The sequence below is a fragment of the Mchenga conophoros genome, linkage group LG22, assembly GCF_057382185.1.
Source record: "Mchenga conophoros isolate Kocher_MC1m ecotype Shallow Benthic linkage group LG22, M_conophoros_male_GT1.1, whole genome shotgun sequence".
In the NCBI taxonomy this organism is placed as follows: domain Eukaryota; kingdom Metazoa; phylum Chordata; class Actinopteri; order Cichliformes; family Cichlidae; genus Mchenga; species Mchenga conophoros.
In genome coordinates this window covers 2074510-2101801 of record NC_140546.1, presented here as the reverse complement: position 1 = coordinate 2101801, position 27292 = coordinate 2074510, and the positions used below count along the sequence as shown (strand labels likewise).

Genomic DNA, 27292 nt, shown 5'->3' with positions numbered 1-27292 from the left:
TTTCTCCGTTTGATCCCATCTGCTTTGTGTCTGCGTCTATCAGACTGTGGCCTTGGTGGTTTATTCGCTGCTTTACGTCAACTCTCACTGTTCTGTTTTGCGTGATGGTTCCTTTAAGCTTTATCGATTTCAGCTGCCACAACGTTTTGATGTTTGTTGGGTTTGTGTGTCAACAACTGATTAAAGTTATAGCCAACGGCCGTCATGTGGAAGGCACATCAACACAAACATACATTTAAAGACACAAAAACTAAAAGAAACATTTATCAGAACAAAATGTGCACGTCTGAGTGTTTTCAATCAAACACTTTAAAGAAACCTAGACGTGCCTTTTTAGGTTTGCCTCTTATCTGTAGTTACTTTTATTTAATTTAATAACTGTACAGTTCTCTGTTTATAGGAACCACTGTCCTCGATGTAAATATGTAAGAAAAATGTTTCTGTCCTGTTTGTTTGTATATGTGTCTTTCTGGCTGCTGTTACAACCAAATTTCCCCTTGTGGGACAATTAAAGGATTATTCTATTCTATTCTATTCTATTCTGTTCTATTCTGTTCTATTCTATGTTCAGGCAGACATTTCAGTTGTTTTCTCTGAGAGCACTTTGTCTCACACTGGGCCAGTAATGGCATCAACATGATGAAGCTGTGACTGTCTCTTCAGTACTTAGCATGTCCCACTGCTATGACTGCTTAACAACAGTGGAGAATAATGAACATATGATATTTGGAGGAAGCAGCAAGTCGCTGTCAAGAACCTGCACTTTGTTTTTACAGCTGGTAATATGTCAGTGCAGCGATTAGAGCACGCTGTAGGTGTTACAGGTACTGTGGCAGCTGGGGCGCCAAAATAATACCATAAAATAACAGAAAAGAACTTCCTCATGAAAATACGGTTATTTTCAGCAATGACAATAAAGTTTGTTGCCCTAATTTTACACGGGATTCTGCCTTTTTCAAGTGCTTTTAAACATTAAATTAGGAACATTTTAATGTGATTAAACAATGAAATTACCTATAAAAAGGTCAATGAATGCGGCAATATGAATAATAATACTTAAATGTACAGAAATATACAGTTAACAGTTGGTTTACATAATAATGGATTGCATTCATATAGCGCTTTTGAGACCCTCAAAGCGCTTTACAATTCCCCTCTGACCACCACCAGTAGGTGAAGCGTCTTGCCCAAGGACACAACGACCGAAACTGTCCGAGCCGGGGCTCGAATCGGCAACCTTCTGATTACAAGGCGAACTGCAAACTCGTTAATTTACATTAGAAATGTAAAATCAGTCTATTTATTTAAATTTAATGATATTCTAGAAGAACAGTACAAAACTGTAAAATACACAGTAAATACTTTTATATTACAATATTTTTTTTACAGTGTGCTGCAGTGGTTTGTATCATATCTATCTAACAGACTCCAGTTTGTGCATGTAAATGGAGAGTCCTCTTCACACACTGAGGTTAATTATGGAGTTCCACAGGGTTCAGTGCTAGGACCAATTCTGTTTACATTACATCAGGAAGTCCTAAAAGTCCCTGAAAAGCCTTCAGCTGATCCAAAATGCTGCAGCAAGAGTCCTGACAGGGACTAGAAAGAGAGAGCAGATTTCTCCTGTTTTGGCTTCCTGTTAAATCCAGAATTCAAAATCCTGCTCCTCACATACAAGGTCTTAAATAATCAGGCCCCATCTTATCTTGATGACCTTGTAGTACCATATCACCCTATTAGAGCACTTCGCTCTCGCTCTGCAGGCCTACTTGTTGTTCCTAGAGTATTTAAAAGTAGAATGGGAGGCAGAGCCTTCAGTTTTCAGGCCCCTCTTCTGTGGAACCAGCTTCCAGTTTGGATTCAGGAGACAGACACTATCTCTACTTTCAAGATTAGGCTTCAAACTTTCCTTTTTGCTAAAGCATATAGTTAGGGCTGGACCAGGTGACCCTGAATCCTCCCTTAGTTATGCTGCAATAGACGTAGGCTGCCGGGGGATTCCCATGATGCACTGGGAAACCAACCATCATCTCTGACCAGCGCGTGGTCATAAACTGGAGGGAAATATCCAGTTAATAATAATAATAATAATAATAATAATAAATTTTATTTATGAGCGCCTTTCAAGTCACCCAAGGACACTTTACAATAGGATAAAACATTTAGTGGCAGAATAAGAACAATAAAACAAAAGCACAAGATAAAATGAACAAACAGTGGATTCACAGTGAATATGCAGATTTGAACAGATGAGTTTTGAGGTGGGATTTAAACTGGGGGAGAGAACCAATGTTTCTTATTTCAGGGGGCAGAGAGTTCCACAGCCTGGGAGCAGAGCAGCTGAAAGCTCTGCTTCCCACGGTGGTGAGGCGGAAGGAAGGTACAGCAAGCTGGATAGAAGAAGAAGAACGAAGTGAACGGGCAGAACAAGTGGTGGTTAACAGGTCAGAAAGGTAAGGAGGAGCGGGGTTATGAATGGCCTTGAAGGTGAGCAGAAGAAGTTTGAATATTATCTGGAATTTCACTGTGAGCCAGTGAAGTTCCTGAAGAACAGGTGATGTGCTGGTAGGAGGGGTTCTGGTGATAATGCGAGCAGCAGAGTTCTGAACCAGTTGAAGCTTATGGAGGGATTTTTGGGGGAGACCATGCAGAAGAGAATTGCAATAGTCAATACGGGAGGTAACAAGACTATGTACAAGAATGGACGTAGACTGGGTGGAAAGAGAAGGAAGCAATCTGTTAATGTTACGTAGATGGAAGTAGGCAGAACGGGTGAGGTTATTGATGTGAGATTTATAGGAAAGTGAACTGTCTAGGATGACACCAAGGCTCTTAACCTGAAGAGATGGGAAAACTGTGGAGTTATCGATGGTGAGTGAGAAATGGTTTGCCTTCAAAAGGTTGGATTTGGTGCCAATAAGGAGGATCTCAGTTTTATCCTCATTGAGCTTTAGAAAATTAGAGGTAAACCAGGATTTTAACTCGGATAGACATTCTGTAAGGGAAGAAGGTGGGAGGGAGGAATCAGGTCTGCAAGAGAGATATAACTGGGTGTCATCAGCAAAACAGTGAAACTGAAGATCAAATTTGCGGAAGATGGTACCTAGAGGGAGGATGTATATTATAAAGAGAAGAGGGCCTAAAACTGAGCCTTGAGGTACACCAGAGCTGACGGGGAATAGACGAGAGCGGGATGATCTTAGTTGAATAAACTGGGAGCGGTCGAGGAGATATGATTGAAACCAGGCGAGGGGTGTGTCAGAGATGCAGAGAGAGGAAAGTCTGCTTAGAAGGACAGAGTGAGAAATGGTGTCAAAGGCTGAGCTCAGATCTAAAAGGACGAGAATGGTGAGAAGACCAGATACAGCTCCGATTAGAAGATCGTTAGTGACTTTAAGTAGAGCAGTTTCGGTACTGTGACATGAGCGAAAACCAGATTGAAATCTCTCGTAGATGTTATTATTAACCAGGTGTAAATGAAGTTGAGCTGCAACCACTTTTTCGAGTATCTTAGAGATGAAGGGTAGATTGGAAATCGGACGGAGGTTGTTAAAGGTGTTAGGATCTAAAGAAGGTTTTTTCAGTATAGGAGTGACTAGAGCAGTTTTCCCCCCAAATAATATAATAACAGCAAAAACTTGCATGTTTTAAAGAAATAAATGACAACTGTCTAAAATAATGTGAAAAGGCAACGTTGGCTAAAGGAAATCATAATATTTGGATGTTGGTTCAGTGTTATGTATTTGCATCTGTAGCTATGTTTAGGAAGGAAAATCAGTGTTCACAAAAAATCTGTTTCCAATCAAACGTTTTTGCATCATTTAAATATGCCAACAGTTTCTCCTGATTATGTCATTACTGGGGTCTCTGCAGCAGGTGGATGGAAACATACTTCACACTTTCTGCTGCCCACTCTGAGTTTACTCAGTGGGCTGTCAGGCTGTGGGACATCCCTCCCTCCACTCCAGTAAGTGGTCAGTTGCATTTGGGAAAACACTTAAAACTCTCACACACATGCGGCTGTCCTGTGCAGCTGTCTGAGGGAGTTTTTATGTGGTCTGGACTCTACCGCTCTGGTAATGAAACTGCTCACTCAGATCACTGCAGCGTGAACAACCTCCAAACAGGCGTGCTAATAGCCTACCACACCCTGGTAACAACAATGGCAACAACAACAACAACAACAAGAAAACATGGCTGAAAGAAGTACGCAGCTCGGCTGATGCTGCACTGTATCAAATTAAACAACCCCAGAATGACAGTTTTAGAAGAAATGTGTGGTTTGTGCACATTTGTTGCAAACAGATATTCCCACTGCAATTAAATGTGATCCTGTCATGGTGAACAAATGTTCTTCAGATAAGAATGAGACACAAACATGCATTTTACACAAAATAAAGGAAAGACATACACCAATGTAACCATGTCCCTAACTTTAACCCACACCGCTATACACTCCAACTTTTAAGAAATTCACCCTGGGTGTAGTTGATGTTAAGAGATTATTATCTACAGGAACAAAAACTATGTTTGTTTACCAGATCCCCAAGGTTTGATTCTGTTCATCTGGACGTAGATGTGGGAGAAACGTTTCGTCACTCATCCAGGTGACTTCTTCAGTCACCTGGATGAGTGACGAAACGTTTCTCCCACTGAAAGCTCTACATCCAGATGAACAGAATCAAACCTTGGGGGTTTACTTACCTGTTTGATTGAGCATGCATCAAGATGTTTGTCTACCAGACTGTTGACATTTTCCCTGCTGTATTGTTGGGCAAAGTAATCGGTCAGGATTGACTCAACCGGACATTACAGGAAGTGCAGTTTTGGTGCTCTGGCTTCATTTTCCACCTTACTGTTCAGCTTCTGGTTCCGTCCATGCCCCCACCATAAATGTAACCAACTCTTGACTATTTGTGGTTAAAGCCAAGCCTACCAAGTCAAATTTAAAGAGGCTTGGTGGGGAAATAAACAAGCTGTCTTTCTTAAAACAGTGAATTATAGCATTTACACTGGGAGCAACTTTGCTCCTTTGTGCTGTTCGTGCACACATATCTCGATAGATAGATAGATAGATAGATAGATAGATAGATAGATAGATAGATAGATAGATAGATAGATAGATAGATAGATAGATAGATAGATAGATAGATAGATAGATAGATAGATAGATAGATAGATAGATAGATAGATAGATAGATAGATAGATAGATAGATAGATAGATAGATAGATAGATAGATAGATAGATATGGAGAAGATAAATGGAAGATTTGACTCACCGACATCACAGTTGGGCCCAGTCATCCCCTCCTGACACTGGCTGCAGTCTGGTCCTGTGAACCCCCGACGACACGCGCAGCTCCCCCTGAAGCAGCGCCCCCTGTTGTTGCAGTTGTTGGGGCAGCTTTTAGCACTGCAGTCTGCATCAGTGAATCCATCATCACAGACACACTGTCCATTCACACAGCGCCCCCTGTTGTTGCAGTTGTTGGGGCAGCCTTTAGCACTGCAGTCTGCACCAGTGAATCCATCATCACAAACACACTGTCCATTCACACAGTGCCCCCTGTTGTTGCAGCTGTTTAGACAGGTTCTTTCAGAGCAATCCTCGCCAGTGAATCCATCATCACAGACACATTGTCCGTTAACACAGCGCCCCCTGTTGTTGCAGTTGTTGGGGCAGGTGTTTTCAGAGCAGTCGTCACCTGTGAATCCGCTGTCACATATGCATTTACCATTAACACACCTGCCACGGTCGTTGCAGTCATTTGGGCATGTTCTTTCAGAGCAATCCTCGCCAGTGAATCCATCATCACAAACACACTGTCCATTCACACAGCGCCCCCTGTTGTTGCAGTTTTCAGGACAGACTGCCTCAGAGCAATCCGCACCGGTGAAGCCACTGTTGCAGACACATTTACCGTTAACACACCTCCCACGGTCATTGCAGTTGTCTGGGCATGTCCTCTTTAAACAGTCTGGCCCAGCGAATCCAGGATTACACACACACTGCCCGTTAATGCAGCGCCCCCTCCTGTTGCAGTTGCTGGGGCAGGATTTGTTGAGGCAGCTGGGACCTGTGAAGCCACTGTTGCACACACACTTGCCGTTCACACACCTGCCTTGATTGTTGCAGTTATCGGGGCAGGATCTCAGGGAGCAGTCATGACCGGTGAAACCAGGATTGCACACGCACTGTCCGTTAACACAGACCCCTCTTTTTTTGCAGTTTCCGGGACAGGATTCATCGGAGCAGCTGGGACCTGTGAAACCACTGTTGCACACACATTTGCCTTTCTCGCACCTGCCGTGATTGTTGCAGTTATCAGGGCAGGCTTTCAGGGAGCAGTCAGGACCGGTGAAACCAGGATCGCACACGCATTGAACATTCACGCACTTCCCGTTGTTGCTGCAGTCCCCGGGACAGTTGGACTGGCTGCAGTCCGGCCCGCTGAATCCAGGAAAGCAGACACACTTGCCATCCTTGCAGCGACCCTGATCACTGCACTCACTGGGGCACTCCTTGGTCTCTGGTTTGATGGAGCATCCTGCACCTGATGGACAGGAAGAGGTCAAGAACAGGTTCCTGATCACCACGGCAACAAGCTAAATTCAGTTTAAACCATTTTGAACCAAGCTACAGTATCTGTGACATCAGTTCAGAGATCCTAAAAGAAATCCTGACTTCTTTTTTGGAAACCCGAGTGTGTGTTATCTGGCTTCATGGACAGATAGAGCTGGGTGTCATCTGCATAGCAGTGTAAATGTATGCTATGTCTTCTAATGATGCTGCCTAAGGGAAGCATGTATAATGTAAACAGAATTGGTCCTAGCACTGAACCCTGTGGAACTCCATAATTAACCTCAGTGTGTGAAGAGGACTCTCCATTTACATGCACAAACTGGAGTCTATTAGATAGATATGATACAAACCACTGCAGCGCAGTACCTGTAATACCTACAGCATGTTCTAATCGCTCTAATAGGATATTATGGTCGACAGTATCGAACGCTGCACTGAGGTCTAGCAGGACAAGCACAGAGATGAGTCCACTGTCAGAGGCCATAAGAAGATCATTTGTAACCTTCACTAAAGCTGTTTCTGTGCTGTGATGAGCTCTGAAACCTGACTGAAACTCTTCAAATAAACCTCTGCAGATGATCTGTTAGCTGTTTGACAACTACTCTTTCAAGGATGTTTGATATAAAGGAAGGTTGGAGATTGGCCTATAATTAGCTAAGACTGCTGGGTCTAGAGATGCTTTTTGAGTAAAGGTTTAACTACAGCCAGCTTGAAGGCCTGTGGTACATAGCCGATCATTAGAGATAGGTTGATCATATTTAAGATTGAAGCATTAATTGACGGTATGCAGATATCCTGCATCATAGTAATGACTAGGTCAAATGCATTCTTAGATATCCAAAACATAAGACGGCCATCAGCATCACTTCAGTCATAAATGTGGTTTGTTGGAGGATGAATGAAGCGTCTTGAATGAGTTAGAACCAAATAGTTACCCTTTGTTGCACTGCCTCAGTTTTGGGGGTAGAGTGAAGGGGGGTGGACGTCTAATCCTCTCTAAATAGAGTGTAACACAGCCTTGTTGTGACTGATTATCCCCTGTGTGTGTGTGTGTGTGTGTGTGTGTGTGTTGTTGCGGTGCAGAGGGTGGACTGGGCGGAGGTGGGGGCTGAGATCACACTGGGCACAGAGCTGAAGACAGAGACGCACAAACAGTCCTCTCCCGTTTCCATCACTTCAGAAGACAAAACATTCACTTTTCTGAAGCTAAACTAAAAAAACTGAAGCTAAACTAAAAAAGGACATTAACTTTTTATCCAGTTTTGGGTAATGATTTTGGAGTAAATTACAGTCTTACTTTATTCCCCCTAACACAAATCAGACCCCCATATCCTCACAATCTATGGGTCCCCATGTTTCAGGTAATACAAGTACACACACACACAGCTCACAGGTTAATCTCTGCCAGTTTGTAATGTGATCATCTCTGAAATTAATCCAATCACACACTCAAAGAAAAACACATATTCTATTAGTAGAATACAGCTTTAGTCTACTTTACTTTTTTATTAGATTAACATAAAGCTATTAGAACACATAATAACAGATGGTGGTGAAATATTCAACAGGTCTGATGCACGTCTGAGAGAGCATGAAGGAGGGTGTAGGAAACAGCAGGTAGCTGCCCAGTAATGTTAAATAAAGTCAAAAAACTTTCATTTTCATTTCGCTTTGCTCTGTATTAGATGTTTCATATTTCATTCATTCACAGTGTTAACGTTTCCTCCAGGTGTAGATAACGCCTCCCACTGTGGGTCCCTGTAACCCTGTCAGAGACTGCTCAGCTGTCAGGTCAGCTTTCCACACATGAAGAGAAAGATTTAGATTTAAACGCCCACTCACATCCTCGGCCACCTGACCTCAGGACATCACATGATAGGGTGGGGCTGGGTTTCACAATGAGCTGACCTGAAGCGTGGCTGATCGTGACCTACGACCGATTCACACCTGGCTAATGTGATTAAGTAGAGAATAGTCCAGATGCTTTTCTTTCCGAGCTTCTTAGACCACGATGAGCTGGATGACTGAGAACCTTCACAGACGACACTTCCTGTGTTTCGTTACCAAACTGCAGAAAACCTGCACGCAGATAAATGTTTGTATACTTCTATGTGAAATGATGAGAAACCTTTTCAAGAAATCAACTTAAAAAACAAACAAAGACAAAAACCTACAGAATAGAAACCACATGCTCAGAGAGCTAATCGTCAGCAGAGACATGTCTGTGGCCTCTCATTGGTCTGTTATTGCTCGAGGTCACGGTGCGAGACAGATTCACACAGTAATGCAGTCGATGGATCCTGCGCTGCTGTTGACACTCTGGTTGTGTTTTAAATGCGAGTGAAAAGGAAGGTTTATGAATCCGAGTGTCATCGTGGAGCAAAGATTGAAAAGGGACGTCCTGGGAAACAGAGAGCGGCACCTCCATCTCCTCGTGGCCCGTTCCTCCGGCGTGTCATTTTTGGCATCGGGTACACGTTTGGTGTTGTCGATGTTTGGACGCTGCTGTCACAGACTTTGCTGCAAAGCGATGCCCTCACAAAACAAGAATTCGGCAGTAAAAAAAACCTGGAGCGCACACAGGGACCGTTTCTTTAACAAATCCAATAGAGTCCAGTGTTTGTTAAACATATGTTGCTATGAACACACACTGTGCTGCAGACCAACAACATCTTGGGTCATTTTCACTGTAATTACGAGCTAAAGATCAGCCGCTGTAAGACCGACTGCTGCTCTGTATGCCGAGCGCCGCCGTGCTGCGCGGCGGGGAGGTTAGTGCCTGCTGATGCAGACTCGTATTAATCGCTGTTCTCTCGTGTTTCCTCCTCTCCTTGCGATGTTTTTCTGTTTGCGTCTCTTTGATCAGCAGCCACAGAATCCTCCCAAACATCCCCAGTGTTTATTTTCATAAATAGGATTATTGCTGGTTGTGCCAGAGTTCGGTTTATATTTACTTTTTCATCCATGCGTGAGCTGATTGCTCCATTTGGTCTGGAGTTTCTGTTTGCTAACCTCACCAACATGCTTCAGGTGCTTTTAGAGTGGATCTTTGGCTGGTTGGGGTTCATACTGTGGAGCTGCTGCAGGACATCATCAGCTCCACACTGATGAAATCAACTGTGGGTGACTTTGGAGCCATGTGATGGAAAACCTCGGCTTTCCTAAAGCTCCTGAACTTATTTCTTCTCGAAGCTTCGAGGCCTTGAAAACATGACTCACGATCTGCTGCACGTCTTTCTGATAAAGTTTGAAAACATTTGATTTTTATTTCATTTATTACTTTTGGATTTTTGGCACTGAGGTGGAACAAACACGACCTCGACTTTGTGTCTGTTAAAGGTTTGTATGCAGGTCCTGCTCCTCCAGCTGTTTTAAGTCTTTTGAGTCCTCTGGTATGAAAAAACATCATTTTTTCCAGCCTGGTATAAAGAATTCGTTCATGCATGACGAATGATTTTGATCACTGTCTCAAATTCAGTTTGAATTTTTATTTTTTTGCACGTGAATGAAAAACTTTTCACGTTTCGTTTAATGTTTAGACGTGACATGAAAATGTGGCTTTTCTATATGACAATGACAGAAATGCAGCCGGTCATTAAAGCTTCGGCATGTGATGAACTTTAAGAATATTTAAAATGAAGATGCTAAAATTATAAACGTCCATGAAGCATCAGATCGGCTCCTCACTGGCTTCAGGGATCTAAGAAGGGAAAAGTGCTGAGTGAGAGTTCATAAAGCTGTGAAAGCTTATCGTAGGGCTCGATCAGGTGACTTTTTCCACTCACGCCAAGCTCTTTATACAACATTCACCCATTAACCCTTTAAAGCCGGTCGGAGCGGCACGCTCTGTTTTGCATAACTATTTTTAAATCCCGGTAGCACTGCAACCACGTAAGCTAGCGCAATAATTTTTTTGCATATGAAACCGGAGGAGTTGTACTTGCATCTTATGCCATCAGCTTGTCCTCGGTCACAGTTTCCTTCCACATATAGTTTTGCAAAAACTGCATAAAAAGCACTTGCAGCAACAAAAACATGATATTCCAGAAACACGCTTTGCCGATCCGATCAGCTGTTCATAACACTTCCTACCTTGGAACAGACGTCAGCGCGAACTATCGCATGTCCGCCATGACCTGCCCGAAACCGGAAGTGGCGTCATTTTCGCGGAAATGTAGTTTTTTTTACCATCAGTGCCTCATGAGCCTATCCGGTTGTTCAGTCTGACGTCACTAGCCGTGTCTGGGTCTAAACTCCGCTGCAGGTCCATATATCAAACGATCACTATGGCATTACTGAGAGTTAAAAACTGTCTAAAGTCTTTCATCTTTAATAAAATGATCAGCGTTCTGCTCTACCAGGTGTAACAATTGAGTTTAACATTCAGGCATCCATGAAAACGGAATTTATGACATTTAACGGAGTTAGAAGTTAGCAGGGAGTTAGCTCGCTAGCTTCTATCTAAATACAATATAGCATGTCCTGACTGCAGGGTTTTGGAAACAAATTAAAACGTACAGCTCTGTTATCACTTCCAGCATAAATGAAGACAGAAAACTAAACAGCAGTGACGTTTGTAGGGTTACTGAAGTTGGGCTAGCTGGTATATAATGATGTGCTACGTGACCGCTAGCGACACAGCTATGTTAGCATAATATAAACAAGCTAACTTTTTTCCACTCGATAAAAGTTAACGTGAGTGTTCTCGGTGGTCAGGAACAAATGTAATCGCATGGCAGGATGCTGTAAAAGGACCAAACTTCAGCCAGGAGAACAACTGAGATAATCCATCCACAACACGAGGTTAGTCATTCATATACTGCTGCATGGGCTGGGCTGTAGTTACATCCTAAGGTTTTAAAAACTGAGCTTAAATAAATGATTAGTGGTAATAAAAGCCGAGGGAGGTCAACAGTGATCACTGACTGTTTTAGGAGCTTTTTGAGATCAAATAGAAGAAAATACAAAACATTAAACATGTTAACAACACAAAAGCCATATTAAACGCAGACTACTTTAGACCCGGAAGCAGGATTCGTCACGTCATCACTTAATAATCGGATACTGGTGTTTTTAAAAGTTATGTTTGACTTTATGACTTTCTGTGTCGTTTCTGGGATGCTTAGGACTCATATTGCACAGCTGGAAATAGTTTATTTTGATGCACATGCTGTTTTTTTGCAAATTTGCACTATAATATTTATTTTCGTTTTTCCTGCAGTGTATAAAAATTGCTGTATTTCAAAAATAAAACTATGAAGACACTCAAAATAAATTTCCTGTGGTGGGAAACTATTTTGTGAAACTTTTTTGTATTTACAGTTTTGAGGGATAAGCCTCTTAAATTTCTCTCACTAGAAATATATGTTAAAAAAACAAAAACGATTTTCAATTTTTTTGTAGTTTATTGCAAGTTTTTGCAATTTGTGTAATTACTATGCACTTAATGCAGACATATCATTAAAATCTGGGCTATAATGGTTGTATTGATGTATAGCAACTTGAAATGCTCCCAAAAATGGCTCCACAGCATGTAAAAATATAATATAAGCTCTGGCGGACTTGGTTCTATGGTAGGACTTAAAGGGTTAAAGCCGTGTTTCTATGCTTTGTGTCCAACATTCACACACTGATGGATGATCTGGAGAACAAATGATCGTCCCTGCCTCAGCCTGGTTCTGATGGAGTTTTCCTGTTAAAAGTGAGTTTTTCCTTCCCACTGTTGCCAAGTTCATGCTAACAGGGATCTGTAACGGAGGCTTGTTAGCGCTCTGTAAGAGTGCTGTTGACATAAAAGTGTGCCCGCTGATAGTCGCGTCTTTCTGCTCTACAGATAAATATTGAAGGTAAGAAACGTGGTCGATCTAATAGAAATATCCAGTTTTACCTTTGCTTTCGTTTGAGCTGCAGCAGTTTCCTTCAGCCCCTCCACACGTCTCCCGGAGGGCTGACACCTCCCTCTCCAGCCTCTCCAGCCGCTCCCGCAGCGGAGCAAAGTCAGCGTCGCATCCACAAGATCCAGACCCAGACGCCGAATCTGAGGGAACCAGTTTGATCTTATGGGTCAGAACCAGAGGAGAACCAGGCGCCAGGTCAATTTCTTTACCTGCAAACGAGGACATTTGGTTGTGATTATATTCTGCAGTAGGAGCTGAGCTACAACACCCCCCACTGCTGTGAAAAACTACAGTTTCTGGATGTTCTTGTTTCAGGTCAGACTCTTTACCTCCTGTACTCCCATCAGATGCATCACCCTGAGTGGCACAGCCCTCTGAGATGACCACCTGCAACAGCAGAAAACACCAATCATTGCACTTTGTTTCATGTTAAGTTTTCATGTTCTCAATGCTGTGTTCTGCTGGTTTGTTCCACATATGGCTTCTCATGTTTCTACATTCCTGTTGTCCTGGTTGAGTCCTCCTGTGTCGTATTGTCCATCTTCCCATCAGTGTGTTTGAGTCTAAACCTTTGAGTCGTCTTCCTGACTGTGTTTGGACTTTGTCAGGTTTTTGGACTGTGGATTTCTTGCAGCCACCTTTTTTCATGTTACTGAGCTCGGGGTGAAATAATCGCTGCTGCTCTGGAGCACAAAGTGTCATTTCTGAAAGAGTCCATTAGCATTATCCTTCATCGCAGCTCCTCTGATTGGCTGTTCGTCTATCTAGTTGAGTTTGCTCTGTGCCCGCTGGAAACTGGAGCTCAACAAAAAGGTTCCAGACAAATTCACATTTGCACATTAGTCCGGCGATGCCGGGGTAGATATATTACAGAAGGCGCAGGAGGTTTATGGCTTTAACTTTCTGCTTTTTCCAACATTAAAATGTGCTGGAGCGCAGGGCAGCAAAGACGTCAGTCATCAGTTAAAACACATCGAGAGTTTGTTGATGATAGGTCTCTGCAATTTATTCTTTGCTTGGACTGCAGACGGCTTGGAACTGAACTCTGACTGTGCAGTTGGCTTTTGCATCATCTCCTGAGCAGATTTCTGGATTCAAACGTCCTAACAATGAGATGCCTGTATGTTCATTACTGGCCTTCACTGGCTTCTTCCTGCAATAAGGAATCATCTGCAGACAGATATGAAAACTTAAAACTCCTGTGATTGCGGAGTCAGATGTTACAGGGGCCATCAAATAAAAGCAGATAAAGAAGAATTCCCTGAACCTTTTAACCACACTGACCCTCGTTTAACCCAGATGACCACTGAACTGCCGTGAGTCGGCCCATTTATCTCAGCTAAACCCTTAATCACCTTGAAGGAGTCCTGCTTGGTGTCCCTTGGTGTCCGTTGACCCCTTAACTGTAGCTCTTTGGAGGTTGACGGGGTCAGGAGGGCTGGGCCGGCCAGGAGGAGGAAGAGGAGGAGGCAGGGGATGAAAGGAAGCATCGCCAGGGTGGCACCAGGAGAAGACTTCCCTGGGTGTTTGAGGAGAAAGATGCCGGACCGCTCGGGAAATCGATGCTGACGGACGTTTGCCGGTAACAGCGGAGCCGGTTGCTTCCAGGACTCAGTTGGAAAGAGTCTGCAGATCTGGACCTGCTCTCACTTCGCTTCAGTCACAGAGGTGATGGATTTTTTCCTCTCGCCTTTGCTCTCCATGGGTTTTCCCACTGGAAGAGACACAGAATTACACATTTAAGCTCACCTTAAATTTCATGTTAGCGCAGCAGACTCCACTTTGGCCACAATTAGCCGGAATAGGGGGCAATTAGCTGTTTATGGGCCCGTCAGCGGAGCATGGCGGCCAATAAAAACCCGATGGAAAAAGTAACTTGGTCTGAAAGAGTAGCTTGTTATCCTGCAGCCGATTTTCTGACATGCGGATCAGGCCGGGGCCTGGCAACGCCGAATATTACTTCAAGTGCAATTTGGCCCCAAACAGCGGATTATGTGTGGAGCATCTGAGGAAACAGATCCCAGTTTAGAGTTTCTTTACTTAAAAAAGAGGCAAAATTGAAGCTCTGTGAATGTTTGTAAGACTTCTTTAGATACTTACACCTTAAATCCTGTTCATGTGCAGGAGGAAACACTGCAAACTCCTCCTGGTTACATGACTTTTACTTTACATTGTTAGCATATTTATGAGCAACAAGTAGCTCTGTGAATGGTCTGTCGGCCTCAGTAACCACCCGTGTGTCCTCTCAGTCCACTGGAGTGAAACAAGCATGTTTGCAGTGAAGCTGTGATGAGTGGATCCTGATGCCTCTTCAGCTTCAGCTTGCACCAGCCTGACTTCTATCTGTTATTTGTCTTTGGCTGTTTTAAAGCCTCCTATGAGAATAATTTAACTTTTGATGCAGGTGTCCTCAGGACTCGTCCATCATGTCTCTGCTTCAGCTCAGCTCTGGATCTGAACCCTGAACCCTGAACCTTTCAATTCAATTCAATTCAATTCAATTTTATTTATATAGCGCCAAATCACAACAAAAGTCGCCTCAAGGCGCTTCATAGATACAGAGAAAAACCCAACAATCATATGACCCCCTATGAGCAAGCACTTTGGCGACAGTGGGAAGGAAAAACTCCCTTTTAACAGGAAGAAACCTCCGGCAGAACCAGGCTCAGGGAGGGGCGGCCATCTGCTGCGACCGGTTGGGGTGAGAGAAGGAAGACAGGATAAAGACATGCTGTGGAAGAGAGACAGAGGTTAATAACAGATATGATTCAATGCAGAGAGGTCTATTAATACATAGTGAGTGAGAAAGGTGACTGGAAAGGAAAAACTCAATGCATCATGGGAATCCCCCGGCAGCCTATTGCAGCATAACTAAGGGAGGATTCAGGGTCACCTGGTCCAGCCCTAACTATATGCTTTAGAAAAAAGGAAAGTTTTAAGCCTAATCTTAAAAGTAGAGATAGTGTCTGTCTCCCGAATCCAAACTGGAAGCTGGTTCCACAGAAGAGGGGCCTTTCCTCTCCGTCTGTCCACATGTTTCTCTGCTGCTAACTCGACCGACACACAGAGGCTTCTGCATGTGCGGTTTGATTTAGATCTCAGTCTGGACCTCGGCCAGTTTCTGCTCAGTGGGTCTAAGTGAGAACGATTACCTTGTAAATAGCTGCCTGTGACAGCTGTTCCAGCTGCTACGGGAGAACCTCAGGAGGGCAATACAAATTCTCAAAATACACCATGAAGGCTTCTCATGTGCTCTTCACCTTTACTCTCAGTGCTGCTGGAGGCTGTTCCCTCACTGCTTCCAGACTATGTGACAAACCTGTCGCTCCACGCCCACACTCAGGTTAATCATTTGATAGCACTGTAATGACCAGGAGGAGGAGATCTTATAAACCCTATAAATGTTCTTCTGGCTTCAAACCAGCAAGCAGGGGTGCAACTCCAGAAACTACTATTACCTAGTTAATATCGAGTAACACAGTCACAACCTTCAGACATACATGAGCGATCTCAGGTCTCAGAAACAGGAAACGGGTTTGACTTTGTGAAACTTTAACATTTGTGCTAACAGAATGATGAAAGATCAGGAACATCAGGAAGCACATTTACATGCTTTGGCCAAAAGCTTCCCCGAGACCACAGAGGATCACAGCAGCAAGAGTCCAGTGAGGAAATCTGGCAGCTGTGGGTGCAACAACACAGACTGTACATAAAAAATGGAAGTTGTTACTGTGACATCAGCCACTGGTTTCTGGATTCTGTGTTTTGAGGGCTCAGTGTTTTTGCAACCCGGTTAGCATATATGGACAACAGGGCGGCGCGCTAAGGTAAATGCTAATACTAGCTAGCCCAGTTAGCAAGCTGCTTCCATAAAGTGGGTGCAGAGATTCCTGCTAATGTTTGCCAAGTAACAAAGTGATGAAATGTTAGGAAGGACTGTGTGTGTACCCTCACAGCAGCCATGCTATTGGTCAGATAAGTGCATTAAAAAGAAGCAGTTCAGAGATGAAGCTAGCAGCAGTACACAGTTACCATGAAGGGGGGAAAGTAGCTGTTTAGCAGCTTGTAAACCTGTAAATGTTTGATTCTGCTGTGAAGTCAGATGTTCTAACATGTGGCCTCTAGTGGACATTAGAGGAACTGCAGTTATTGGCAGTCATGAACTGCTGTAAGTTTTTAGTCCTGCAGGTTGCTGATTGACTTGCTGATGAGTGAAATAGCAGATTTTTTTTTTTAATCAAAGCAGTTATTTGATTCAGTCCATCACAGAGGACGGAGACTTCAGTGTCACAGAGACGACGTCCAAACATAAGCCTGCATCGATTCTGCTGCAGGATGCGTTATTACATGCACGAGTCTCTCTGATCTTTGGCTTTATACATAAAACTGAAAACATTTTACTTTGTCTGTATTTCTGCATCATTACTGCCTGGTTCTCTGTAAAATCCTGATTTGGATATTTGCTTTATGATTTCCGTCACAGCTCTGCAGCAGTCGGCACGTTTCACATCGTTGGATCATGTAAAAGAAATTATGATTTATTTTTTACATGAATGAATGTCTGAAAAACATGAATCTATTCCATTTGCTGCCAATTATTATCACCAAAACCCACAAATCCTCCCCTGTGAAGCTACAGCTGATGAGATCAAATTAATTTGGTCGTTAAACTGACAGAAAACAGACAAAAGTTCAAAAGTCCAACAATTAAATCTTTTTTCAACCAACAAATAAAAAGAAATCTTTTCAGTTTATTTGTAAAAGTCATAAAAATGACCAAAATATGAAACTCGTGTTCTTGCAAAGCTCATAAAAAATAAAGAGATAAATATCTAAGCAATTTAAAATAAATGAAACATGAAGCTAAAACCTTTTGAAACATCGTCGGCACTGAATGTAAAACAGCAGCTGCTCGTTTCACCCTCGTCCTCGAATGAAGAAAAGCAGCAATCATGGCTGCACAGTTCTGCTGTTTAAATGATGAATTTTCAAATGAAATCTGCTCTGCGTTACATTCATATTAAATGTTTATGAACCTCGCTCTCAGCAGAGTTTGGTCCTGCAGCAGCATCCTACCTGCTCAGAGAGGTGAGGAGTTTCCCTCAGCGGTGCTGAAGTCTCGTCTCAGTCCGGCTCTCTCGCTGACTGACCGGCAGGAGGAGGACGAGGAGGGTGATGGACGGAGCGAGAGAGGAGGGGAGGGGAGGAGGAGTGCAGTAAAATTTTCTCATACTTGAAGAATTTTTCCTCCCTCTCTCCTCTCTTCCTCCTCTGTTTCCCTCTGATGTAATTCTGTGGGCTTTACAGGTCCCCGCTGGGCGGAGGGCTGGAGATGGAAAACATCTGATTTTTAGATGTTTTCAGGGGCTCATGTGTTTCAGAGGGGTCTGCGTCCCACGCTGCAGGACGCTCTGCTGGTTAGCGGGCGCTGAAGGACCCAGCTGACTCCACACAGGCGTGTGGCTGCGGGCGCTCGTGTTGCTCAGAGAGGATGTAAAATAGGTGCGTGACAGAGTTTTCATTCATGTGTGACTGCAGGTTTGGACAAAGTTACAGTGTGCTGATTCAAAGCATAGACTGTAAGTAAAGATGGAGGAAGGACTCCTGGGACTGGGAGACATTTTTAGTCCCTCGTGCTGTTTTATTGCTGCAAGAATGTGTTTGGATGATGTTTGCAAGCCTTGTTGGTAGGTCACGTCCAACCTGAGCCGGACTGCACACCTGCAGCCACCTGCCCACGCCCCTAACTGCAGACCTTAGCGATGTGAGTGTCTTTGGGGAGTGACTCAGTTTTGAAGCTGCCTTTAGTTTAGACGTGTGGTGTGAGACGACACCTGAAGGCACACTCAGGGCTTTATGGTCCAAATTTATCACCAGCTTCATGACCCGATGACCTCCCACTGACCTCCACCCTCTCACCACGAGCCCTGTTTTGTATTACCATGGTGCTCCGTGACTTTCTGGCGTGCTTTTGTTTGAGGATTTTGCAGCAATATTTGCACTTTGTGCATGAAGAGAGCAGCAGTGCAGTCTCACAGCGTGGTGCGCTCAGGCTGCGACCTCGTCTGAATTTTAAATCCTGCTCAGATCATAAAGAGTCTGAAAACCTCACAGTTCTACCGACACAAGTTTAGCAGAGGTCAGCAACTTCCCAGTGATTCCTTCAAAATAAGATTTGATGCTGGGGACAATACTTCCAGGCTTCTAATGAAACCACGCAGATATTTACCTTCATACATCCTCAAACAGGAACGAGTCAAACTTGATTTTAAGCTACAGAAGAAGAAGATCAGTCAGCTGATGCAGCTTCACACTGAGATGATGTAAATTTGAGAGTTTGAAACATAATACCAAACTCATTATTGTATAATTACAATTATTACAAATGAATGATCCTAATTCTAAATTGCAAACAAACTAAAACGGTTCATTTACCTGAGTATTAATATTTGATTGTTCTGTGTAGCTAAAGCATCTGTAATGCTCGTACACATGCATGCAGTGTTGTGTGCTCCCTCGTGTGCTTCACAGAGCTCACCGTCTTTACTGCCACCTTTAACTGCAGACCTCAGAAGTCTTCGGTTTGCCCCCGCGGCTGGTCGGCGGTGCTTTTGCGGTTCCCGTGGGAGCTCAGAAATGACTGAAATACCACAGAAACCAGGAACACATGCGCGACGAAGCGAAGGCTAATTGTACCACATGTGCGGCGGGCCGAGCCAAGCCAGCAACCAGAGCTGGAGCTTGTAAAAGTGGGAAAAGAGCGATTGAAGCTGACGCCCACGTCTTGATTGTCCCGTCAATAACTGTGACAGATCGAGTCTGAGGAAACAGTCGGTGCAGGTCACTGATTTATTTGGTTTCCATGGAGGTTTCTGGCACTTTCTGACCCACTAATGACCCAAACTACTCTGGTTTGTGTCAAAGCTCAGCCTGAGCATCGAGTTCGCTGTTATAGAGTCCAGAGTTTCTGTCCACCTGATCCATATTTGTTAGAACGTAATTGGTGAATTTTATACACATGAAAGTAAGAAAAGTGGAAAGTCCTGCAGAGACTGTGGAGCTCTGAGTGCTGCTGTCCCACCACAGCTCAGTCTAAAAACTGCAGCTCTTTGTCCAGATGTGCTGCCAAACAGGATGTGATGCGTGAACACCTCGTGAGTTAGAATCTCTTGGCTGCAGGGATCCAGACATGTGCAACATTCACACAACAGGGCGTTCACAGAGCCCCGATTCCCATTAAAGCATCACTCACCGTGTGTTGCTGGGGTTAAATCCACTCAAGCTTCCCCTGCAACCCCCTGACCCTGCTCATCGCAGTCATGCCGTCGTGCACGATGCAGCCGGCGTTGCTGACGGTTTGTCGTACTCGTGAATGACGGCGTCGCCGCTGCTCGTGCACGTCTTCATTTCTGTGACCTGCTGTGCAAAGCTGGGCTCTGCGAGCAGCAGTGTAAAGCTCAGGCCTGTTTCCTGTCGGAGCAAACTTCCAACAAGCACTCATCAAAGAGAAATCGTGACAATGTGGAGAAATGAGTTTTATCTGACCTGAAGATGCTGAACACAGTGAACCGCCTGACCTGCTCCACATATTCTAATGTCACCCTTTTCTGACTGGCTTTCACCTACAAGCAGCAGGTGGGGGTGGAGATGCCCGTATGCCACACCCATTCAGTGACATCATACATATGAAACTGTACTTAGAGCAGTCTGACCTTAATGAGTCCAAACCACAGTAACTGAAGGTTATTAATTATGACAAATAAAGTTAAAAACTGTTGATCAGCTGCTCAGAAGCTGAGGCTCTTCATGCTGATGAAGCAGTCTGTGGTTAAAGTGGGCGGAGACAGAGTTTAGCGCTGTGGCGAGCGGACCTCCTCAGAGGGAGCTGCTGCTGTCACACTTTAGTCCTAACGCGAGGAAACAGGCGGACGCTGAGGTTTTCCCGCTGCTGCACATGTTTCATATCCTGTTGTTTGATTGACGGATTCGATGCTCCTGATGTTTAACTTAGTTTAAGTTTAGTGGAAACAGAGCAGGTCGCTCCCTCAGGGGAAAGTTGGAGGAAGAAATGAGGAAAGAAGCCATTTAAGTCTGAGAGGAGGTGAAGTCATAATGACAGCAGAGGGAACGGCTCATTAGCAGGGCGAAGAGTCTGTCTGACAGCCAGGACATCACAGGCTGAAACAGAGGCGACGAACGAAACAAGCAAGAAACCCAAAGTAAGGAAGAGGAGCAGGAAGAACGAGCTTTTCTTCGTCTGCACTGGTGCAAGTTTGGAACTCATTTCATATCTCCAGTTAAAAGGACTAAATAAATAATCAATATTCCATCAGTACTGATGGAGGCCCGTGTACGGCGTCTGAACCTGGACGGCCTTCAGAAACTGCGCTCGCCCACGCTCAGCAGGTCGGCGTGGAGACGAGAGGACGCTTGTTTGAAATAACTTAACAGTGAATCACTCTGAATGTTTCAAACATTAAAAATAAATAAATCAAGAAGATGAAAGAGAAACGAAACATTTTACGGTCCATTAATCGTGCACAACATCCAGAACTTCCTCTTAACTCTGAGAATCACAATCTGGTCGTTCAGTCTGACGTCACCAGTCGTGTCTGGGCTCAAACTCCGCTGCAGGTCCATAAATCAAACGATCCCGGCAGGATCACTGAGAGTTAAAAACTGTCTAAAGTCTTTCATCTTTAATAAAATGATCAGCGTTCTGCTCTACCAGGTGTAACAATTGAGTTTAACATCCAGGCATCCATGAAAACGGAATTTATGACATTTAACGGAGTTAGAAGTTAGCAGGGAGTTAGCTCGCTAGCTTCTATCTAAATACAATATAGCATGTCCTGACTGCGGGGTTTTGGAAACAAATTAAAACGTACAGCTCTGTTATCACTTCCAACATAAATGAAGACAGAAAACTAAACAGCAGTGACGTTTGTAGGGTTACTGAAGTTGGGCTAGCTGGTATATAATGATGTGCTACGTGACCGCTAGCGACACAGCTATGTTAGCATAATATAAACAAGCTAACTTTTTTTCCACTGGATAAAAGTTAACGTGAGTGTTCTCGGTGGTCAGGAACAAATGTAATCGCATGGCAGGATGCTGTAAAAGGACCAAACTTCAGCCAGGAGAACAACTGAGATAATCCATCCACAATACGAGGTTAGTCATTCATATACTGCTGCATGGGCTGGGCTGTAGTTACATCGTAAGGTTTTAAAAACTGAGCTTAAATAAATGATTAGCGGTAATAAAAGCCGAGGGAGGTCAACAGTGATCACTGACTGTTTTAGGAGCTTTTTGAGATCAAATAGAAGAAAATACAAAACATTAAACATGTTAACAACACAAAAGCCATATTAAACGCAGACTACTTTAGACCCGGAAGTAGGATTCGTCACGTCATCACTTAAAGACCGGATAATAATCATGTGACAGGTCTGAAAGAGGCCGTCCTAACAGACGTCTGCAGCTCAGCATCAGGCTGACGTTCTGTTGTTGGATATGTGACGATGAGATCGAGCCGAGTCAGACAGAACGCGACGGCGGTTTGAACCTGATTCATGTGGAAGTGAAAAACCGCTCTGCGGTCGACCTCATGACTGGCTCCCTGTGTGCCGCCTCACTCGGAGCTTCCACCGTGCTAACCGTTTGTGCTCTGATGACTTCCTGCTCTCACCTCCACCACGAAACCACACGCGAGCAGCTGCGACGGGCAGATGTGACTTTGTTACAAAACGCAGTTTCTTTGTGTTTCAGAGAAAAGCTGAGTTGCCACAAAATCAGAGTAAACACTTGAATAAGCACTGAAGTGTTTACAGCTTGGAGTTGGGACATATGCAGATGACTGATGGTATGATGAAGAGGCTCGCTTGCCTAATAATCGTCTCTGGAGATGATTTTGGCGACGTGTCGAACATGGCACAGCGGTGCAACAAGGACGCCCAGGTCTGCACATGTTCTGCATGAGTCTCTACCAACAAACCCACAGGGGAGATTATCCTGTAGTTCTCAAACTGGTGCTAAACTGGTGAGAACCCAGTACAGGTGAGCTGAGGAGCTTCAGCACTGTGAGCAGCTAACAGACGTCAGTGTTTCCTGCTCCGACGTGCAGACATCGTTCACAGGAGCCGTGGGTGTTTCCATCATCCGGCCTCAGTGGGCAGCAAGAAGAATGATGATGCTGCCACATCCAAACGGCACTCTGGGAAATCCTTCGTCCATAAACAGTCTGTTGAAAGTTGTAACATAGTTTATGTCATAAATCGTCCGCCTGGGTTGAATTAGTCGAACAAAGACCAAAGTGCATGTTTCGCCTGGTTAGCTGTGCGATTTTCCCCTGGTGTCCTGTAACGTCGGAGCGGGACCCTCGCAGCGTAGAGCAGCGCTCCGTTAGGTAAGAGACGCTTGGTGAGTTAAACAGATGAGTTATGAGCATTTCATTGTGCAGGTTTTCCCTCTGCAGGCGTGCAGCCAGACAGACGGACGGGTCCTGATGGGCCTGTTTGAACGCGAGCCGTGCACGCCAATGAAAATCTGACCCGCGCTGATGTCATGCTGCAGCCACCAGCAGGCACTGAGCCCACGTCACCCACAGAGCCTCTGGTTTTACTGGTGTTTCACAGCAGCAGGTATGAAGGTACGTCTGCGTGCGACTCTGAGGACTCGTTTCGTTTATTTGTTTCTATTCTCGGCAGCATCCTGGACTCGACTTTGCTTTATTGAAGAGTTTCTCTGGAAGTTTGCTGTAAAGCGCTGGGTTTGCCCGAGGCTCAGCTGCATGATGGTTTTGTAGCTTTGATCGTCACAGAGCTAAATCAGTGACACACTCTCACACACACAGATGAGTTATAATCAGTCTTACATACATTTGGACACAGATCGTCAGCTGACCAGGAAGTCGGCTTGTTTTTGACGCATCTTTGTTCGTACCGGGTTCATCCTCCTTCCTGACTCGTTAGAGACCACGCCGTCATCAGGGATGTTCATGGTAGCCACTGGTACCTGACCACAGTTTTATGATTTTTGCAGCACAAACGTCCTGAACTACAACACAGCTGCACATCTGCCAAACAAAGCAGCAGTTGTGAGAAACTGAAAGTAAAACCTGCCAACTCTGATTCTGCTCTGCAAAGCAAACACGGACAAGAAGCACAAAGTTGAGCTGAAAAAAATCGGCGTGTTGGGACGGGCGGCGGTTGAGTCTGAAGCCCAAACACGTCCTCTGCATCTGACCTGCTGACCTGCCGTCTGCAGCGCGGGAAGGAAGCGATCCCTGCGCTAACGGGTCATTAACCGTCGCCTCGCTGTAAAACCGTCAGTTTGACAACCAGAGGGAGCAGACTCGTGTCACATTTAAGGGTCATGCATTTAAACATCTGCACAAAATAAACACGGCCGCTTTAACATGAATGAAGTCTTTAAACCAGCAGCTCCGCCTCACACGTGTTGCCCACAAGCCGGAGGCGTGCAGAGGTCAAAGACGCAGAACCCAGAGCTGCCCCGTGGTGGGTGATGTGGAACAAAGTGCTGCCTGCCAAATAATTAGGCTCAATAATCTTCCCCTCAGTCATTGGTGTTGGGCTAAACCTGAAATAAGTCTTAAAGCCTCCCAAACCTCACATAATGTGCTTAATCCTCAAATACACACTGGATTTGAAAAAGGGTGAGAGAGGTTTTTATAGAACAGCTTGATTTATGTGACAGTCCTGTGTATTTGACCCGGGTCCTCATAGGCTGCAGGTTTCAAGCTCCCGTCGCAGCAGATGAGCATAGCAGAAACGCAGCCTCTGCAGTGCATGACTGTGACGGAGGCCAACGCACGCCGGGTAAAAGATGGGCGCATGTGCCGCTGCGAGCGCTGACTCACATTTTCCAGTCGAAGCAGCTTCAGCACCTCAGCGCGAGTCACACACACCTACTACACAAACCCAGAGCAGCGTCTCCACCAATCAGCTGCCTGTCAGCCGGGCAGATGTGGAGCTCTAGTTTATAAATATGTGCAGCGATGGCCAATAATAAAGAATCAATGCAAAAATATACAAGACTAGTTACAGTACTGGTGCACTAAAATGTGCACACACACCAAACATCGATCAGAAATCTCCAGAACAAACAACAACAACCTGCTGTGATGACTCGGAGGTAAAGTGCACCTCTGCTGCTTATTCACAGACCCCGCTCACTTCATCCAAACTGCTGAAGACAACTTCGTAAAAACGACCATATTAGGGTTAGCCCATCTTTATGACATCACAAAGATCCGAGGGTAGAAAAACTGTGTTGCATGACCGGATTACAAACTCAAAGAGAAACCACCTTCAAAGTTTTTTTCTTCGGTTCTGATGCTTCCTGCTACGTGTTTCTGAAGGATCCAGTAAGTCTTATTGGCTAAGCCTGTAACCAATGAGGTTTATTAAATCTGCACATGTGATCCAAAATATTTCCAAAGCACTTCTGAAACACTGACATGAACTGAAATCCTTCATTTGCAGCCGTGAACAGCTTCTGTGCTGCGTTTGGTTTGTGCTGAGCAGCTTAGCATGAACAGTGAATGATGCGAGCAAAGCAGGTCTGAGGTGAGCTTTGTTCAGTTTGGCAGTGAGCGACGACAGGTCAGGTTGTCATGAAGCCATCGTAATACGCACGTTCTTTAGACTGATCTACACGCGTGCACGTGCGCACACACGTGTGCGACACAATCAGCAGCACAGGTCACGCCGAGGTTTCGCTAATATCAGCTTTCATGGGAAAATCGGCTTTTCTCCTGCTTGTTGATGTGTTTTCTTTGTGTTTCTGTGCGTTTGCCACCGACCTCTGGTTTCTCCATCTCAGAGCGATGCTGGAAGAACATCAAGACACGTCGCAGCGATCGCCCCGCTGAGAGGCGGAGAGGGAGCGTGGGGGCAGACTTTATAAGAGCTTCTGCCTCCCTCTGTCTCATTTCCCCTCCATCGTTCCTTCAGCATGTGCAGCTCCCGATCATCTCATCTCAAAAAAAGGCTGAAGGACAGAGACGTGGAGGAAGCCTCCACCTCTGACAGACAGATGGAGCTTTAAAACCACAGTTTCATTCATGTCTTTATGAAAAATCTTTGCTTTTATCTTAAAATAACTGAAAAGCAGACGGACAGGCGGGTGACTCAAAGGCTCGGGGTTTTCCGTCTGCCTTCACCCGCCTCTCGTGCTGCTGTGGAGGAAATATTTCATTGTGAAAGGTTGAATGTGTCCCAGAAATATGAGGTTAGATGGTGGAGCTGGACGCGCTCCAGCGTCGGCGGCAGCCTTTGTTTGGGCCGAGTCACGCCGTGGGAAAAGCCTCGCTGTAGGCCGACACAGATGCCTGCGAGCTTGCTCATATGTCACAGACACACAGAGCGCTGTCAGCCGTCTGCAGCCTCCAGCCCAGTCGCCCCGTACGGTCCGAAGCCGGTGACGCAGTGTTCGATTCTCCTCACACCGCGATCCAGGCGACTACAGCTCTATAGGCCCCCGGGGGCCCAGGGCCCCAGCCTCCATTATAAAGGGTCTGAACACGTAGCTCTAAAAACTCTATCGAACAGACACAAAATAACTACAGCGAGGCAAACCATGACATGATACATGTCACTCTGTAACCCCACTGAGGCTGAAGATAACCCACAGGGAGTCAAATCCACACGAAACTCAAAGACCTCCGAGCGAGACAACGATGGATATTAACCACAGAAACACACGAAGCCAAACACGCTTCATCTGGTGTTTAAAGTGTTTGCAGATGTAAATATGACAAGCAAAGAAAATTCATGTCACTGTCAGGAAAAATGAAAAGTCACGTCTGGGAGACGTGTTCCCACGGAAGCTGAAAGCAGCCATTGTGCCCGCGTGGAGGAGGAAAGTCCTCCGTGAAATCCCAAGTATTCCGACGTAAATGAGAAAGAGAATCTGAATTATGCAGAGTCGCAAACATCCGAGCAGCGAGGAGCGACAGAGAGAAAAGCAATAACAAAGTAATAACAGCTTCTTATCATCTGTAATAACTCTACGTGTCTGGCAGCGGTGCAGCGAGGAGTCATGGCAACCATCCAATAATATTTGGCTCGCATCCACCGAGCTCGCCAAGGTCAACGGTCCAAAACTGATAAAAGCCTATGCATGTTTGACCTCTGACCTCTGCTACAGTCACAGTGAGAATAACACTTATCATAAAGTTTCTGTTGTAGAGAAAGATTTATTATAATAACAGGATGTTTGAACACGTGCAGTTTTCCTGACTGTCTGTGATCGAGACGTTTTTACATTTGATATTTAAAACCAAACATTTAACCTGAACAATCAAATATCGACGTAATAGAAATAATAACTAAACTCAATATCGTGCTAAGAAAATAAAAATGAGTCTCATCATGCAAACAACAAAAGCCTGCCGTCGTTTTCACGACAAACCAAAACAGATGCCCTTCAGTCTTTCACACTTTGGTAAATTCATGTGAGGAACATCAACGTTTTCCACGCTGATATGGAAAAACGTTGCTGTGGTGATCCTTGATCTATCGTTCTGACTATGACACGGACTCAGCAAGGAAAAGGATAAAAACATGTGAGAGTGATGCCGGACGTCCCAAATGCTTCCAGTGTGCGATCCAAACGTGAAACGCAGCCGTCGTGTGACGAGCGCTCGTTAAAAACACAACGGTGCTTCTGTTTGCTGCAGCCAGCAGCTCCTCAGCTCACATCTGTGATGCTGGTTTCGTTTATCATCGGGGGATTCGGTAACTGAATCTTTAACTGGAGGCACGCTGTAGAGAGAAGTGATGTCAT

At 44.7% G+C, this 27292-nt stretch overlaps 1 protein-coding gene across 3 annotated transcripts in view; it reads right to left on the bottom strand.

Moving 5' to 3' along the window:
• tnxbb (tenascin XBb) overlaps positions 1-22338 on the bottom strand; it is a 54965-nt gene extending 32627 nt beyond the window's left edge. The window contains exons 1-5 of one of the 3 annotated variants that reach the window (XM_085262000.1): positions 19020-22338; positions 13837-14195; positions 12811-12868; positions 12472-12690; positions 5281-6555 (exon numbers count right to left, since the gene is read on the bottom strand). In XM_085262000.1, coding sequence (XP_085118126.1) covers positions 5281-6555; positions 12472-12690; positions 12811-12868; positions 13837-13971 — 1687 coding nt within the window. In that variant the 5' untranslated portion in view covers positions 13972-14195; positions 19020-22338. Of the gene's footprint in view, positions 1-5280; positions 6556-12471; positions 12691-12810; positions 12869-13836; positions 17512-17557; positions 18306-19019 lie in introns of those variants that run through there. The other 2 variants (XM_085261998.1, XM_085261999.1) reach the window with 2 other exon arrangements.
• Positions 22339-27292: the final 4954 nt, after the last annotated feature.